Source organism: Emydura macquarii, unplaced genomic scaffold (assembly GCF_026122565.2).
Source record: "Emydura macquarii macquarii isolate MOO-44397 ecotype Brisbane River unplaced genomic scaffold, CSIRO-AGI_Emac_v2 contig_3044, whole genome shotgun sequence".
Classification (NCBI taxonomy): domain Eukaryota; kingdom Metazoa; phylum Chordata; order Testudines; family Chelidae; genus Emydura; species Emydura macquarii.
This window is the reverse complement of record NW_027133181.1, coordinates 4,073,875-4,092,640: the sequence shown is the minus strand read 5'-3', so window position 1 is coordinate 4,092,640 and position 18,766 is coordinate 4,073,875. Positions and strand designations below refer to the sequence as shown.

Sequence of the window (18,766 nt, the reverse complement as noted above, 5' to 3'; positions counted from 1 at the left end):
ACAGATTAGGAACAACGCATCTCAAAGAACCTCCAGTTATAGGTAAGTAATCTCCATTTTTTGCAACCACTTTCTCCCACATTTCTGATATGTATGGACTATACCCCAGCTGTCTGCAGTTTCCAGAAGGGGCTCAAAGCTGCAGCATAGCCTGTGCTAACCACATCCCTTCTTCGTGCTTGCTGCCAGATCTTCTGCCTCCACAGTAGCAGTCAAGTGGTGGTTTGCCTTGGCCCATCCTTTTCTTTTACATTTGTTGTTTTAACTGTTTTCTGAGCAATGTTTTTGTTTTCAAGCATCCTTGCCTCTTCCTGGTAAGTCCTGGGGCAATGAAGGACTGTAAAGATAAGATCCTTATTGTTATAACAAGACACTAGATTTATGGCTTATTACAAAAATCTGTAACTCACTAACCCCCCTTTTTGTCCTATGACTGCAGAGGGGTTAATGGGCTGCTCTTCCTTGAATGATCTCCTAGAATATGTGCTAACTACTTATGATAAACAATCTGTTCCATCTTGCATTTATCTATGACGCTCGGAGTAGCTTTCCTAGACCTGAAGCAGAGCTCTGTGTGGCACAAAAGCTAGTTTGTCTCTGTCACAACAGAAGTCAGTTCAATAAAAGATGTTACCTCACCCACCTTGTCTCTCCAAGATTGGATGTCAGTCAGTGGACTGCAAGAAACTTATTATTAAAACATCTTTCTTTTTCAGCATTATTATGATATGGTTTCCCATTGAAGCCTCTTTTGAGGGCATCAGAACATCCAAATGAGGAAATCTCACCTTCAGAAGGTGTTGCAAGACCCCATAGACCATAAGAGCAATGACACACTGCACAGCAATTTTGAAACATCAGCTTTTGCTGTCCAGACCAAAGGTTTTTCATGTATTGAATAGGAAAGTGTTCTTCATGGTAAACAAGCAGTTCATCTTCTAGTGGTATGATCCTTGACTTGACTGGGTCCTGCCTTGGTGTGGCGGTCCCCTCTACAATCTGGACTGATATATTGCTGTGTCACCCCAATCCCTCACTCCTCGAGCCCGTCTTGCACTTGCCCTGCTGTGAGAACCACCCACATCTGGGTCGATTCACTCACAACCTCTTGCAGATAAGCGGCTCTTATTTTACCAAGTGAGTGCTTTTGGCCAGCCACTCGGGGGATTCTGCAATGGAATGACCCCCTAGCCAATATCCCCAGTTCCAGATGCAACCCTAGGAACTGCCATCTTACAGAGTTCAGTACCTCCCACTGCACTCTGCAAGCTCATTAGGTTAGTCAATTTATCAAAGAAATTCATATGCACCAGCTCTGTCACTCTAAATGAAGTCTCTACACACACCCAAACCACATGCACTGCTTTAGATAAACAAATAATTTTATTAAGTACAGAAAGATTTTAAGTGATTATAAGCCAGAATACTATGAGTCAAATTGATCAGGAAGAAATAAAAAGGCAAATCGCATTCTAAACTAAACTTAACACTTCAGTGGCCATATAGTCTTTGGTTAATCTTACGACACAGGCTGGCTGACTCCCTAAACCAGGCCCTTCTGGGCAATCTGTCAGTTGCTTGTTGTAGACTCATAGACTCTAAGATCAGAAAGGATCAATATGCTCATCTTAGTCTGACCTCCTGCACAACACAGGCCACAGAACCTCACCCATCCACTCCTGTAATAGACCCCTGACCTATGACTGAGTTATTAAAGTCCTCAACTCATGGTTTAAAGACTTTAAGATACAGAGAATCCACCAGCAAGTGAGGCATGCCCCATGCTACAGAGGAAGGCGAAGGATTCCAAGGGAGAGCTTGCTCCAGGGACAAAAACACCTCTGCCTTTAACATGTTTTCTCATCACCCCCTGGGGTCAGGTGATCAGCCGTGTCCGGCAATGGGCATGATTTCCTCCACTTGAGTCAAATGAGAGTCGCCTTATCAGGTGCTCAGGCCAGTCCATTGTTCCTGTATGCATGCCTCTGCAAGGCATCAACCCTCACTTTGCCTTGAGTTTGCCTGGTCTATTCAAGCCCTGTGAGACGTACATTCGGGAATATTACATAGCAGAGTTTCATATCTATACAAATGTTACATTGCAGGAAACATACTGTCATAACAATAATGTTCAGTATATCATGAGCATTCCAAAAACACCTTACGTGACATATTTTCATTAGACAATACACAGTTACACTATAAGGGTGAACATGAATGATACACAAATCACACCATAAGAGTGTACCTGGGGTACATGGTCAAACTCTTGATGTGATATGTGACAAACTCTGTGTGTTCTAACTCTGTGGCTACAAGGATTTCATGTTACATCTGTGAATAGTCATCACTCATCCTAAATAGATATTTTGTGCATCCAGACTTACCAGTGAGGATCTATTAAGAGAAACATTAGGGATATTAGTCGCTGAGACTGCAGAGAGACGTTTGTCCTCTCTATTAAAGCCAGGACAGGAGTCCATTACTTGCTACTAACACCAAGAAGGGACTGTTACCCTGGCAGGAGGAGAAAATCTGGAGCAGAAGCATCTAAGGAAACCTAAATGAATTTTCCTCTAAACCAACAAAATTCTTAGCATGACAAAGCCTCTTCCTTCTGATTCACCTCTGCACCCAGAATCTTAAATAGTTGGTTGCAGTCACAGCAAGGCATAGGCTCACAGGCCTCAGCATGTAGTACCACAGACCGGTCTCTGAATTGCCTTCAAGTGCATGGCTTTTGCAAGGACATAAGGAAAAGTTCCATAAGTTCCTTGACAAACATAATTCACCTCAAAGTGGAGATAGACACTGCAGTGACAAAGATCTAACCATCACTAGACAGATTTCAGAAGATCCAGGATCTGGTACCCATGCTGGACAAGTGCATGAGGCCAAACATAGCTCAGTGTCTCTAGCTACTGGGCCTTCTGGTCTTGTGCATATGTGTCTCCTCATGGGCAAGATTACATCATGTGTCTCCAGGCCTTTCTTCTGAGAGTATGGGACCATTCCCTAGAGTGAATGTAAGATCAGGTAATGATTCCCAATCAGATATTGGATTCCCTAAAATGATGGGTGGTCCCAGAGAATATCTGCAGGGGTCTTCCCATATGCCTTCCAGGCCTGTAGGTTCTCACAACAGATGGGTTGGGGAGCACTTTTGGGTCTCAGAAAAATGTAGGGTACCTGGAGCCCAGGGAAAGGAATCATATCATCAAGGTCTTGGAGCTCTCAGATGTCAAACTAGTTTTACTGAGATTCCAGAACTACCTAAAGAGTAATAATGTCTTGGTCCAGCCAGACAACCATAATTGCATACATAAGCAACAAAGGGGGAACAAGGAGGATAGGTCTACATGCGGAAGCAGCAGAGACAATGGAACATGCAGATGTGACTCTCTCTTCCCTAAAGGCGATACACACAAAAGGAGAATAAAACCTAAAGCAGACTGACTTAACAGACACAAAGTCAACTACTCCAGATGATGCCTGAACTGTTCGATCTCCCTTCAGTCCACCTGTTTTGACAATCGCAAGAATGCAAAACAGCCAAAACTCTTCACCCAGGAAGCATACCTCAGGCCCAATGCTCTGTCTCACACATGGCCTCAAGCCTGCTATACGCATACCCACCCTTTCCTCTCCTGCAAAAGGTGAGTGAAAAGATAAGGCAAGAAGAAGCAAAGGTGACGGAACTCCATACTGACCAACCAGATATTTGTTCTCTGAGCTGATAGAATGGAAGCTGGAACCAGTATTGCAACTTCCAACAAGACCAGACATTTTTTTTTTCCCCCCCCAAGGCCCATTCCTCCACCTAGACCAGATAATCTTCACCTGACAGCCTGCTATTGAAAGAGAAGTGTTAACTGCACTCGGGTTATCTTCCAAAGTGATCAGGACTCTGCTGTCATCCAAAAAAGTTTCCAGACTGAAAACCTACTCTTCATATGGACCAGGTTCAGTTCATGATGCCAAGAACACAACACAGATCCAAGGGATCCTGGCCACTTTGAACTTCCCTCAAGAAGATTCAAATAAAGGCCTTCCGCTCGGCAGTATAGCACAACCAGGTATGTGACATAAGTAGGGTACTCTTCACAGGATCCTCAGGCCCTAGTCAAAACCTTCAGGAATCTGAATTGCTTCCCTAGGTGGGACCTACCACTGGTGTTGAAAGTCCTGGCCACCCATTCCTTGAGCCAGGAACTTATTTCATTCTGTCCATTGCCACAGCACCCATCTGAGAAGCAGTGGTACACCTTAGATGTCGAGCACTGAAAACTTATATCAAGCATGCACAATCCACAAGGAGATCAGGCTCCCTATTCAGTTCCTTTCATCCCAAAGTGCCAAGGGTTTAGAGTATCCAAACTACCCCTTACTAGACGGATCAGACTATGGATAATTGAGGCATACAAGATGTCCAGCACACCTCTTCCAGAAGGAATCAAGGCGTGTTATACAACATCCATGGCAACCTTATGGGTCAAAAGATAGTGCATTTCCACTATAGAGATCTGCAGAGCAGGCACATGGTCATTGGTTAACACCTCTATCAGACACTATAAATTGGACATTCTGTCTCCACAGTGGTCCCCTTTGGCAGGAAGGTGCTGCAGGCAGTGGTCCAGATTTAACCTGGCTATTTGAGCGGTTCAGAAGGAGGGTCTTTCCTATTTCTTACGTTCACTTTTCTGTCCCTCCCTACTCCTGTTCTCTGCTTGCCACTTCCCATATGTATCAGAATTGTGAGATATGCTGGGCTGAAGAATGGAAAATTATTTACCCAATAATTTTCTTTCTGCTAGCAGCAGCATCTACCACAGTTCTACCCATCCTGGTTACCTTCACAGTCAAGGGTCAGCATTTTACTTGGATAGTTACCACAGTGGACTACTATACATTGTTAATTAATTGGCACTGAGATTATTATTACTAATCATTGAATTTTTTTCACAGTTTTGGAATGAATCATCCGGCAGCAAGCAGAAGGGGGGTGTGGCTAACACAGGCTGTGCTGCAGCTTTGAGCCTCCTCTGGAAACTGTAGACTGAAAATGAATAGCCTATACATATCAGAATTGTGGAAGATGCTGCTAGCAGAAAGGAAATGATCAGGTAAGAAATTTTCCAATTTTCCAAAAATTCCAACTTTTATGAGATATCTTAACTACAAATATTGACATTAATGTAACTTGCTTTGAAGTCTACTTTATATAGAAAATTTGTACAATCAAAAATGTAAAACAGGGTTTGTGCTTTATATAATGTTTGTGAGCTGGAAATTATTCAGAATCACAACAAACATATTTAATTTCCTGCCTTGTAGATGGTACATAGTTCCAATGTTTGGCATTGACCAACCTCCTTTTGCTCAAAGTTTTCTCACTGCAATATATCTGAAACTTATAGTTGTAATGAGATTTCACTTATGCAGAATGAAAAATTAATGATGGAGCATCAAGAAAAAGTCAACCGACTTCAAAGACGACTAACCCAGGCAGAACAGAGGGCAGCTTCAGCATCTCAACAGGTAATCAGACAACACCCTATTACAGTTGCATAACAAGAGGTCTCTGAATGTTATAAGAAAAGAAATTTATTTTGGAATCTCCCCAGGGTAGAGGTAATAGTTTGTTTATTATACGTAGTAAAGTAGCTGATATAAACAATTGTACAGTTCTGACTTGGTGAAATGTGTCATTTCAGAACTAGGCAAATTATTTGTTTAGATATTCGACCATGCCTAGATTATCCTTAACCTCTACCCCATCCTCAGTGTTTAGCAGTCCCACTTCTTTCTTTGTTTTCTTCCTATTTATATGGCTATAGAACCTTTTACTATTGGTTTTAATTCCCTTTGCAAGGCCCAACTCTACTTGGCTTTTGGCCTTTCTCACTTTATTGCTACATGTTCTGACTTCCAAGAGGTAGCTTTCCTTGCTGATGCTTCCCATTTTCCACTCCTTGTAGACTTTCTGCTTTCTCTTAATCACCTGTTTGAGATGCTTACTCATCCAGCTTGGTCTACAACCCTTGCCTATGTATTTTCCCCTTCTTTGGGATGCAGGCTTCAGATAGTTCCTGCAACTTTGACTTGAAGTAATTCCAAGCCTCTTTCACCTTTAGATCCATGAGTTCTTCAGTCCAGTCCACTTCCCCAACTAATTCCTTTAACTTTTTAAAGTTAGCCCTTTTGAAGTCAAAGACCCTAGTCACAGTTCTATTTTTGTTTATCCTTCCATTTAGTTTGAACTGAATTAGCTTATGGTCACTCAAACCAAGGTTGTCCCCTACAACCAGTTCTTCTATGATGTCCTAACTACTCACCAATACCAAATCTAAAATGGCATCCCCTCTTGTTGTTTTAGTAACTATTTGATGAAGGAATCCATCAGCTATCACATCCAGAAAAATCTGGGCCCTATTATTACTACTAACACTTGTCCTCCAGTCTATATCTTGGAAGATAGTGTCCCATAATCATATAGTTCCCAGTAGTATTTACTTCATTAAAAGCCTTAAAGAGGTCTCTGTCCATGTCCAAATCAGATCCCATGGTTTTTAGCACATCCCAAGCACTATCCCAGGGGAAGCTCTAGTTGCTTTTTTCCCTAATGTGATTTTCACCCAGACGGACTCTGTCTTATCAATTCCATCACTTCTAATTTTTTTAGTCTACTTCATCATTGATATACAATGCTACTCCATCACCTTTGCCTTTATATTTGTCTTTCCTAAACAGCACATACCCTTCAATTTTGTACACTTGTTGTGACTACTATTCCACCATGTTTCTGTTATCCCTATAATATTAGGTTTCACTTCCTCTAGCAGTAGTTCTAGTTCTTCCATTTTGTTACCCAGGCTCCTCACATTGGTATACAAATATCTTAATTTTTGCTGTTTGGCTTCGCTCACGTTCCTTACCTGATTTGGCACACTCATTCTACTGCCAATGTCACCTATTAGACTGGTATCTCTTAATGTCCATTCTGCTCCTCACTTTGGTGTCCTTTCTTTCTTCATTTTCCTCCCTCTCAATGCTAAAATCAGGCGTGGAGATTACTTGGGCATCTCCCAACCATCTACCCCAGCTCCCTAATTTAAAGCTCTCTTAATCAGTTGTGCCAGCCTCCATCCTAGAAGTTCATTTCCCTCCCTACTTAGTGAAGTCCATCCCAAGAGAACAGTCCTCTGTCCATGAATGCCTCCCAGTGACTATACATTCATAAGCCCTCCTTATAGCACCACTATCTGAGCCATCTGTTGATCATCAGAATCTTACCATGCCTTTGTTGTCCTCCTCTAGGGACAAGCAGAATTCCACTGACAATCACCTGAGCCTCGATTTCCTTAAGAGTATTCCCCAGCCTGGCATAGTCTCCTGTGATACGTTCCAGCGAGAATCTAGCTATATCATTTATTCCCACATGAAGGAGAATCAGTGGATTCTTTCCCACTCCCATGAGGATCCTCTTCAGCCTCAGGTCAACATCCCATATCTTAGCACCTGGCAGACAGCACACCCTTCTGTTCTCCGGATCAGCTCTGTTTACAGGCCTGTCTCTTCTTCTCAGTAGGGAATCCCCAATCATGCAGACTTGCCTTTTCTTGGTAAAACAGGGTTACTTACAAGTAACAGTTGTTCTTCGAGATGTGTTGCTCATATCCATTCCAATATAGGTGTGTGCGTGCTCCATGCACAGATTCCCGGAACTTTTTTCCCCTTAGCAGTCCCTGTAGGGTCGGCTCAGGCGCCCCCTGGATACCACGCTCATGCCATGGTACATAGGGCACTGCCGACCCAACGGGCCCCCAGTCCCTTCTTTCTGCCAACTCCAACAGTGGGGATGGAGGGTGGGTGTGGAATGGATATGAGCAACACATCTCAAAGAACAACAGTTACTGGTAAGTAACCCTGTTTTCTATCTTCGAGTGATTGCTCATATCCATTCCAATATAGGTTACTAAATAGCCATACCTGGAGGTGGGTAGGAGTTAGCGTTGCGCCGCCCTTGCCAGAACGGCTCTGCCGAACCCCGCGTTCTCTCTCGCCTGCTGCACGATGGCATAGTGGGACGTAAAGGTGTGCACCGACGACCAGGTCACTGCTCTGCAGATGTCCTGCAGGGGCACTCTTCCCAGGAAGGCCGCCCATGAGTCCTGGGCTCTGGTTGAGTGCGCTGTTACAGCTCCTGGAAGCGGCGCCTTTGCCTGCTCGTAACAGGTCTTGATGCAGGTGGTGATCCAGGTGGAGATGCACTGGGTGGAGACAGTTGAGCCTTTCATCCAGTCCGCCACTGCTACGAACAGCTGCGTCGATTTCCGGAAGGGCTTGGTCCTCTCTATGTAGAAGGCCAAGGCTCGTCTGACATCCAGGGAGTGCCATCTCCGCTCCTCCTCCGAACCGTGTGGTTTGGGAAAAAACACGGGGAGGAAGATATCCTGGTTATAATGAAACTGGGACACCACCTTCGGCAGGAAGGCCAGGTGGGGCCTCAGTCGGACCTTATCTTTGTAAAAGACCGTGTAGGGGGGTTCTGAGGTTAAGGCCCGTATCTCAGAGACCCTTCTGGCTGATGTTATGGCCACTAGGAAGGACACCTTCCAGGAGAGTAAGAGCAACGGGCATGTTACCATGGGCTCGAAGGGGGGTCCTGTCAGCATGGTGAGGACCAGATTTAAGTCCCAGGGAGGCACCAGGTCACGGACCTGGGGGTATAGCCTCTCCACCCCTTTAAGGAATCTAGATGACATGGAGTGTGAAAACAGGGCTCTGCCTCCATCGGTTGGTGGAAGGCCGAGATGGCCGCCGGGTGTACCCGAAGAGAGGCCAGGGCTAAGCCCTGCAGCTTCAGGTGAAGGAGGTACTCCAAAATCGCCTGTATTGGCGAGGAGCTCGGTAGGATGCCCCGGGACTGAGCCCAACATGTAAACCGCTTCCACTTGGCTCAGTATACCATCTGGGTGGAAGGTTTCCTGCTGCTAAGCAGGACCTGCTGAACTTGCATGGAGCAGGTTCTCTCCCCCTCCGTTAACCACAGAGTCTCCATGCTGTCAGGTGGAGGGAGTCCAGGTCCGGGTGGAGCAGTCGACCCTGGTCCTGGGAGAGCAGGTCGTAACGCCTCGGGAGTGGTAAGAGCATGGTTATGGACAGGTCCAGCAATATGCTGAACCAGTGCTGTCTCGGCCATGCTGGGGCGATCAATATGATATCTGCTTTGTCTCTCTTGATTTTCAAGAGGACTCTGGATAGCAAGGGGATGGGGGGAAACGCATACATGAGGGTCCCCGTCCAGTCTATAAGGAACGCATCGGAAATGGAGCCCGGTTCGCGACCTCGGAGCGAGCAGAACCTTGGGCATTTCCTGTTCCAGGCCGATGCGAACAGGTCCAGATGGGGAACACCCCACCTGTGGAAGATGGAAGTCACCATCTCCGGGTGCAGTGACCAATCGTGCCGGGGAAGGAACGACCTGCTGAGGCGGTCCGCCTCGTCGTTCCTGACCCCCGGGAGGTGAGAGGCAGATATGTGGAAGTCGTGCCTCACCGCCAAGTCCCAAAGTAATGTAGCCTCCTGGCATAGGGCCGAGGAGTGTGCTCCCCCCTGCCTGTTCATATAGAACATGGCTGCCGTATTGTCTGTTAAGACCTGTACCACTCTGCCCTTGAGGAACCGGAGGAAGACCTTGCATGCAGGCGGACTGCTCTGAGTTCCCTGACATTGATATGCAGGGACATCTCGCTTGGTGACCAGCGCCCTTGGGTGCTGAGGTTGCCAGTGATGTGCGCTCCCCACCCCACATCAGAGGCATCTGTGATCAAAGTCATTGACGGTACCACCTCCCTGAAGGGAACTCCCTTCAACACCTCTCTCGGGTCCTTCCACCACAGTAGGGAAGCCAGTATTGGGGTGGGTAATGAGACTATCCTGTTGAGAGGATGTCTGATTGGGGCGTACACTGAGGCTAGCCACATCTGAAGAGGCCTGAGTTTGAGGCGAGCCAACCTGACCACATACGTGCAGGCTGCCATGTGTCCCAACAGCTGGAGGCATCGCCTGGCTGTCGTCGTGGGGGACCTCTGAAGGTCGTCTATCAAGGCAGCCATTGCCTCGAAGCGAGGCCCTGGCCTGGGTGGCATCTAACGTGGCCCCAATGAACTCTATGCGTTGCACCGGGGTGAGAATGGACTTCTGCTCGTTGATGAGCAGCCCCAGGTTGGTACACCCTGCACACGTGAGTTCTAGGCTGTTCCTGACGTGGGCCCTGGACCTGCCCCGGATCAGCCAATCGTCCAGGTATGGGAATAGCTGGACTCCCCTGCGGCGCAGGTGTGCTGCCACTACCGCCATACATTTCGTAAAGACCCTGGGGGCAGACGAAAGGCCAAACGGCAGGGCTGTAAATTGGTAGTGGGCACCAGCTACCATAAACCTTAGGAACCTTCTGTGTCCTGGTAGGATAGAAATATGAAAATATGCATCCTTGAGATCAAGGGCAGCCTACCAGTCCCCTGGGTCTAGGTAGGAATGATAGAGGCTAGGGAGACCATCCGAAACTTGAGGCGTCTGATGAACTTGTTCAGACGACGGAGATCTAGAATGGGCCTCAAGCCCCCCTTGGCCTTGGGGATTAGGAAATACCGGGAGTAAAACCCTCTTCCCCTTTCCCCTGGAGGGACGTCCTCCACCGCTCCTAGCTGGAGGAGGGAGCAGACTTCCTGAGTGAGGAGGTGCTCGTGGGTTGGGTCCCTGAGGAGGGACTGGATAGGAGGGGAGTCCGGAGGGAAGGCCGTCAGTTGTAGGGCAAGGACCCATTGGTCCGAAGTGATACTTTGCCAGTGGGCGTAATACGGCCTCAGTCTGTGGGCAAAGGGTTGGTTGAGAGGCAGGGGGAAAGTAAGAGTACCACCCCCTTGCGCACCGTCAAAAAGACTTTTTATTGTTTTGGCCCTTATTCGAGCTTTGCTGGGTCCCCGCCGAAGACCCTGAGCAGTTGCGGCGGTTAGGGCCTCGGAACCTCTCCCGACCCCTCCTGGGTTGAGCGGGTCTGGGGGTTGCCTCGGAGGTGGCTGAGGCTGCCGCTGGGCCTGAGGCCAAGACTGTCGCCTCGAGGCCTGTGGGGTGTAAATCCCTAGGGACCGCAGTGTGGCCCTTGAGTCTTTCAGGGCATGCAGCTTGTCATCAGTTTTGTCTGAGAAGAGGCCAGCACCATCGAAGGGAAGATCGTGGATGGTGTGCTGGGCCTCCTGAGACAAACCCGATGATTGGAGCCACGAGGCCTTTCTCATCGTGATGGCCGATGCCATGGCCTGACTAGCGGCATCCGCTGCGTCACTGGAGGAGTTCAGTGCTGCTCCTGCCACTGCAGCACCCTCCTCAATCACTGCCGTAAAATCCGCAGTCTTGTCCTGAGGTAGGACCTGCGGAAGGATCTCGGCAAGCCTCTGCAGCGAGGACCACAGTTGAGGTTGTACCTCCCTAGGAGCGCCTGATGGTTGGCGATCCTCAGCTGCAGAGAGGCCGTCGTGCAGACCTTTCAGCTGAACAAGTCTAACTTCTTGGCCTCTTTGTTCTTGGGGGTGTTGCCCTGACCCCCCTGTCTCTCTCTCTGGTTGACTGCGTCCACAACCAGTGAGCATGGTGCAGGGTGATTATATAAGTACTCCACCCCTTCAGCAGGGACAGAGTACTTCTTCTCGGCTCCCTTGGCAGTAGGGGGAACCGAGGCTGGAGTCTGCCAAAGGGACTTCGCCACCTTGAGCACCCTCTCATGGATGGGGAGGGCTACTCTCAATGGGCCTACCATCCCCGAGACCCCGAATAGGGGATCCTCCTCCTCTGAGAGCTCTTTCAGGTCTAAGCTCAGGTTGCCTACAACTCTCTTCAGCATGTCCTGGTGAGCTCTGAAGTCTGGCAATGGAGCCCTGCGACCCCGGGAGGTGACATCGTCTGGGGATGAGGAGGACAACTGAGGAAGAGGCCCTGTGGAGGGGCCTTCCTCTGGATCAGATCCCCCATCTGAGGGATGATCCTTCCCCGGATGGGACATCGGAGGAGGTGGCGGCGGGATCGCAGATGAATGGAGGGAAGTGGTCGCCTGTCCCACCTGTGTACCCCAGGGGCCCCAATAAGGTCCCAAGGTCCCTGGGGTCACACTGCAGCTGGCATCGGCACCGAGTGGGACACCCGGTGCCGCGATCTAGAGCCAGAGCCGTTAGATCTACACTTGCTCGGCTCCGGGAGGAAGATGTCGACGGTGAACGTCGGTGCCGTCGGGAACGGTACCGGCGTGGAGAGGAGCTGCTCGAGCCAGAGCGTCTCCTTCCCCGGGTGACTTTTGCCGGAGTTTGCCCCCCGGAGATCTGGAGCGGTGCCGGCGGGAGGATTGGGACCTGGATCAGTACCGGCCAGAGGAGCGGGACCGACTGCGGGATGGAGTGCACGTCGGTGCCGTATGCGTCGGTGCCAAAGGCGGCGGTGCCGTGGGCGGCGGCGGTGGCGGTGCCGATGTCACTGGCGCTGCCGATATCACTGGCGGTGCCGCCATGGAGGGCACTGGGATCCGCTCCAGGCTAGGTGCCAGGGATCGAGACCAGTGCCGTGGGCTGCGGTGCCGAACCGGACTGTCTACGGAGGACGGAGTTGTGGTCCTCCGCGAACTCCTCGACCTCCCACGGTGCCGCGGTGTCAAGGAGCTGGACTCGGTGCCGGAGCTGGGAGGGGAGCCCGCACTCTCGACCCCCCTTGACTGTCTGGGAGGAGACTTGGACTCCTGTCTCCGCCACCCACTGGGTCCACCCAGCGCGGGTTTACACCGGGACGCAGGTCCCCTAGCCCTCAGCCGAGGGGGGGACGGAGGCGTGGGCAGGCCCATGAGGGCGCGTGCCGCGGCGAACGTCTCCGGCATCGACGGTTCTTGCAAGGGCTCTGCCCCACTCCGGGGAGTCGGGGAGGGCTCTTTGCGTGGAGATGCCAGTGCCAGAGTACTCTCGACGGCACGTGGCTGGGGCATCTCCTGGCTCCCCCGGTGCCGGGTCGGCGGTGCGGAGGAGTCTCGGTGCGCGGTGTCCTTGCGGCGCTTCGGTGCCGGGCCCTTGGTGGAAGATGCCGGTGCCGATGGAGCGCTCCACACCGAGGAGACGCTCGGTGCCGCAGATGACCGCGCCGGTTCGGAGTCCGGACGGAGAGCGGACTCCATCAAGATAGCCTTCAGCCGCGCTTCTCTCTCCTTCTGGGTACGCGGCTTGAAGGCTCTGCAGATTTTACACTTGTCCCTGCGGTGCTGCTCTCCGAGGCATCGGAGGCAGCGAGAGTGAGGGTCACTCACAGGAACAGGCTTAGCACACTCGGTGCAGGGCTTGAAACCGGTTGAGCCAGGCATGGCCCAACGCGGAGAAAAAAAACCCTGAGGGTTTCTAAACTACCTAATTACTTAACGTTTGTTAAACAAATGAACTACTAAGGGTCTGCGACTTGCAAGCAAGAGGCAATGTTCCAGCAACCAGCAACGGGCGGAAAGAAGGAACTGGGGGCTCGTGGGGTCGGCAGTGCCCTATGTACCATGGCATGAGCGCGGTACTCCAGGGGGTGCCTGAGCCGACCCTATGGGGACGAAAGTTTCGGGAATCTGTGCACAGAGCGCGCACACACCTATATTGGAATGGATATGAGCAATCACTCGAAGATAGAACGGTGCAATTCTCTGGCCTATCCCTTGTTCTTTCTGGCTGCAAATCATCTTGTCTACTATTCTCCTTTGCAATCCTCTGCAACCATTCCTGTATCCTCCTGGGGCTCTTATTTGGTGGTATCTTCATTGGCTCATACACTCTTTGTATAGGACTAGCTGCTCTTCTCTTTTTCCTTGCTCTTCCACCTCCAGCAACCACCTGCTGTGCCCCTTCTTTATTTTCCAGCTCCGCAAACCTGTTTCTGACCTCTATCGCTCCTTCATTAGCCCGTCTTTTCCTCTGCCGGACTTTCACAGTCACATGCTTCCACTGGCCACTTTCCTCACCCAGCATTCTCCCCTCAAGAGTTCGTTGGTCCAGCTTCCTTCTGCAGGTCTGGATTTTTCCCTTCAGCCTCCTCATTCCTTTGCTCCATCATCTGCTGCATCTCCAACCCTCTAATCTTCTGTTCCATCAGCTCTATGAGGCAGCATTTCATACAAACAAAACTCTTTTGATGTGTACCCCCTCCGTGATCATGTACATCCCGCAGCTTCCACATCCAGTCATCTTCATTGTCTCTACCACTGTATTTCTTCCAGTCTTCTGGCAGAGAGGCTGATTTACATGATAGGTTACATACCACAGTTTGTAGTTTTGCAGTATCATATTTGAATTCCTTTAGAACTCTTGGGTGAATACCATCTGCACGTGGTGACTTATTACTGTTTACTAGTTTGTTCCAAAACCACCTCTGCTAACAGACATCTCAGTCTGTGCCTGTGCCTCAGATTTGTCATCTAAAAAGAATGGCTCAGGTGTGGGTATCTCCCTTATATCCTCTGCAATAAAGACAAATGCAAAGAATTCATTTAGTTTTTCCACAACAGTCTTCCAGCTTCTTTAGCACCTCAGTTGTCCAGTGGCCCCACTGACTGTTTGACAAGCTTCCTTCTTCTGATGCACTTTAAAAAATTTTGGCTGATAGTTTGTGTCTTTTACTAGTTGCTTTTCAAATTCTTTCTTGGTCTGCCCTATTGTACTAATACACTTCACTTCCCAGAGTTTATGTTCCTTTCTGTTTTCCTCACTAGAATTTTACTTCCAATTTTAAAACGTATCTTTTTGTCTATAACTGCCTCTTTTACTCTGCTGTTTAACCATGGTGGCTTTTTTTTTTTTTTGGTCCTCTTCCTGTGTTTATTATTTTGGGTATACATTTAGTTTGAGCCTCTATTATTGTGTTCTTAAATAGTCTCCATGCAATTTGCAGGCTTTTCACCCTTGTGACTGTTCCTTTTAATTTCTATTTAACTAGCTTGCCCTTTTATATGTAATCCCCTTTTTGAAGGTAAATACTATTGTGGTAGGTTTCTTTGGCAATTTTCCCCCAACAAGGATGTTAACTTGAATTACGTTATGGTCACTGTTACTGAGTGTTTTAGCTATATTCACCTCTCAGACTAGATTCTGTGTTCCATTTAGGACTAAATCAAGAATTGCCTCTCCCCCTTGTGGTTTCCAGGACAAGCTGCTCCAAGAAGCAGTCATGATACATTTTGGACAAAGTCAGGAGGGCAGTTTTATAGCTTAAAAGATCCAGCTGAAGAATGCCCTCCGTGCACACACATCCCCTTCCAGTAAGAACATTAACTACATTAGAATCACAAGGCAAAAATTATGTAGCTGTAAACAGTTAGCATGAAAGTGATCCTGCACATGGATAATTATACCATCCCTTCCTCATTAGCATTGTGCTCCCAAATTGAACTGCTTCCCATCTCCAGGTCCCTCAGCCTAGATATCTTTTCTGCCTCTAGAGCTCCTCACACTGTTTATTTTCCTGTATTTGCCCACCTATATTTGCACTGATGCAAATTCTGATTCTGCAAATTCTGCAAAAAACTGATGCACTTCAGTAGTTTTGAGTGTTACTCCCTCCAAGACTGACTGAAGCACAACCCTCTGGAGTGCATTACTAACTAAGCAGTGGAAAGAAAATAAACAGATTCATTAAGTCCAAAGATATTTGGAGTACTGCAGTCTGGCAGACAGTGGATAATAAGCAGAAATTAACAACATGGAAAATACATAGTTTTGTTTGTTTCACCTTTGCAGTGAAGTGTCAGGAAGAAAGAGAACTCAAAACTTGAAACTCAAATGGCCCCACTGCAAATTATGATGTCCTGCATACAAATGTTGCAGATGTTTAATGTTTACACAGAGTAGACAGGACAGATTAAAGATATCACATACCTTTTCTTAAGAATAGGAGTTTGCCCGAGTAGCTGTGACCCAGATTTCATCTGTCTACTGTTGTGCAGGTTGCTATGTGCCACTTGTTCCTAGTTGTTTCCCTCTACCCAAAGGTTTGCATTTCAGTGATCCAGTATGTATTTATAGTAGCATGTGTAGCAGTTTGGGATGAAAGACACGATAAAATTTAATCTCTATTAAATAGTCAGTCATTGTTTTTTAATTAATAGTCTAATAGCCATAAAATAGGGGTACAACGCTGAAAAATCACCACTAAAATACAGAGTCCTTTCGACAGACATTGCATTGTTTTAAAATACATATGAATTCTAGATGTTTCATGAATTTTATTGCAGTACATCACAGCCTCGATTTCCCAATTCAGTCATTCAAAACTCATTTGTATGTGAAATAGGGTCACCATGGATATATATTGAGAATTCTTTCAAGTATCCAAAATCTCAGTTATCTGTGTTTATTCCCTCTCCTCTGTGGCATTTTGCTTATTGAGTTTTCCATAAAATAGTGAAACTGACTGTTTGTTTTTAATTTCAGCTCAATATGATTACTGTGCAGAAGAAAAAAACTGCCTCCATGGTGGATTTAGAAAATATTTAAAAAATATGCTTTGTTCATTCACACCACTTAAGAATTGGGAAATCTGTCAGAGAAACACCGTATTGGAGCTTTAAAGCCTATAGCACATAGACAGACTTGTGTAATTTGTATAAACATTTTCTATTCCATTTGCGCAAGGGGGAAAAAAGCTGAACTGTGGCTTCGTCACCGTAAATACAGGAAGGACAGTCTGCAAAATAATGTAACGAGCTCAACTATAGAATGGAAGCCCACCTTCATCAGCTTAAAATTAAACAAATGTACTATAGTAGTATGGAGTTTTTTGGTTTAATGGCAATCATGACAGAGTGGTATTAAAGAAATATATACCAGTGTGCTGGCAATTATAAACACCTTTACTCTATATGTACCATTGATTTGTTTAATTAAATTTCCTAGAACATTTTCTTACTGTACAAATGCAATGTAATAAACTATGAACTTTCTTAAACAGATTGTGTGCATGGGAAGGAATGGGCTGCACCCTCTTCGGTGAATGAAACTGAGAAATTAGTTATGTCATGACTCGTGAGTTTCAAATGGTGGGTGTGTATGGTACATACTGTAATTTTGCACATGGCTGCCCTGCCGTCCACTGTTTTGCAGTATAGTATTAGGTTTTTTTCAGTTTGGTTTCTCTGTGGTGCCCCTGGAAAATAGTAACACACAGATGCAAATCTGGTACACTAACACCTTTCCCAGTTGTACTTTTATTCTGATTGCTACTTCACAGTTGTGCCTTACCTCTTTGATCAGCTCCTTTCCCTGGTATGCATGTGTATGGGAACTTGAGGCAATTGTTATTCCTAGCTGCACACTATACATCAGACTTTAGGCAAAGTCATATAGAAGAATGTATAGCTTTTATGCACCACCTTGACTCTCAGATCAAAATATTCATTGTAATTCCACAGAATAAGTGTTCAAGGATTACATTTTGTTGTTTTTGCTTTGAGGATGGCAAATTCTATACAATTATTCCAAAAAGGGCTTTTCAAGGAAAATTGAAATATTAGACTCTTGACTATTTTCTCTTTAATCGTATATAACATTTGAAAATTCATCTGGCAGATCTTGAAGGTCCATCATTAGCTGAAGTAAGTGATTTTAATTTCTTGTATGTTTATTTGAAGGTTTTCACAATATTGTATATTTCCTTCCCCCCGCCCAACATATTTACAATATAAAGGATATTGCAAGTTATATTAAATGTATTTGGACTGATAATGCACCCATGCTTACCTGAAAACTTCCTCTCTTCGAGTAAGGCACACAGATTCTTACCATGGGTTTTCAGCCTGCTTGCGTCTTTGGGGCCAGAACCAGACTGTCAGTCACTGGCAGGTAGTACAGGTCTCTCCTGCCCCCTGAAGAGTCTTGTCAATTAAGACAATTTCCATAGCCAAGAATAATTCTCATTTAATAATCTAGGGAAAAAATCTGCACTCAAGAAAGAATAACTACTGTCTCCTGCGGTGTAGCATACTTTTAAATGACTACTTCCTCCACTTGATATATCCCAGTGCTGAGCCTTATTTATAACAGAATACTCTGGCAAGGGAAGGCTGGCTCTGTAAACCTATTACTCAAAGTTGGTTTTCTAGTAGGCATGGATCCACTTTCCTTTTTCTCTTTGTACGTTATTAGCCACCACATAACTCCAATTAATCTTTGTTCCCAAAAAAATGAGAAGATAGACAAGGCTTGCAGCATGCTATAAAGATCACTAAAACCTAGACACTAAGCGAAAAGAGAAAGTGCATTTGAAAACCTGTGGCCCCCTCACTGAGGGCACCTTTCTTGCTGTCTGTCTTGAGCCTGAGCACATCAACTGTTTTCATACAGAGCTAACTTATTTTTTACTAAATTTTACAGTATCTGCTCTTTTAATCTTCTACTGATGGGTAAGCTTCAGCCCTTGCCATGTCAGAGTGCTGCAGTTCATATCTTGAGTTCCAAAAAGTCCATCTTCATACAAGAGAAAGGCCTACTGTTTTCTCATATCACTCTGATTTTATTGGCACAATCAGCAATAGATTGGACTTTAATTGAAAGAATGCCATAAAATCAAAGGAATTGTTTATTTAACCAGGAACCAGCACTCTCTGTTTGGTTCTAGTAAATTAAAGATTGTTTAATTAAATGTTTTTAGTTATCACAGATGATGACCAATAAATCAGGCTCGAGAATGATTCAACACTAGTTGAGCC

General features: G+C 46.7%; 1 protein-coding gene across 3 annotated transcripts in view; it reads left to right on the top strand.

Moving 5' to 3' along the window:
- The window catches only part of SCLT1 (sodium channel and clathrin linker 1), a 130,895-nt gene extending 113,888 nt beyond the window's left edge, over positions 1-17,007 (top strand). For 2 of the 3 annotated variants that reach the window (XM_067530237.1, XM_067530236.1), the window contains exons 21-22: positions 5,443-5,538; positions 16,494-17,007. In XM_067530237.1, the coding sequence (XP_067386338.1) occupies positions 5,443-5,538; positions 16,494-16,556 (159 nt within the window). In that variant the 3' untranslated portion in view covers positions 16,557-17,007. The remainder of the gene's footprint in view (positions 1-5,442; positions 5,539-16,493) is intronic. The other variant, XM_067530238.1, reaches the window with a different exon arrangement.
- The last annotated feature ends 1,759 nt before the right edge of the window (positions 17,008-18,766 follow it).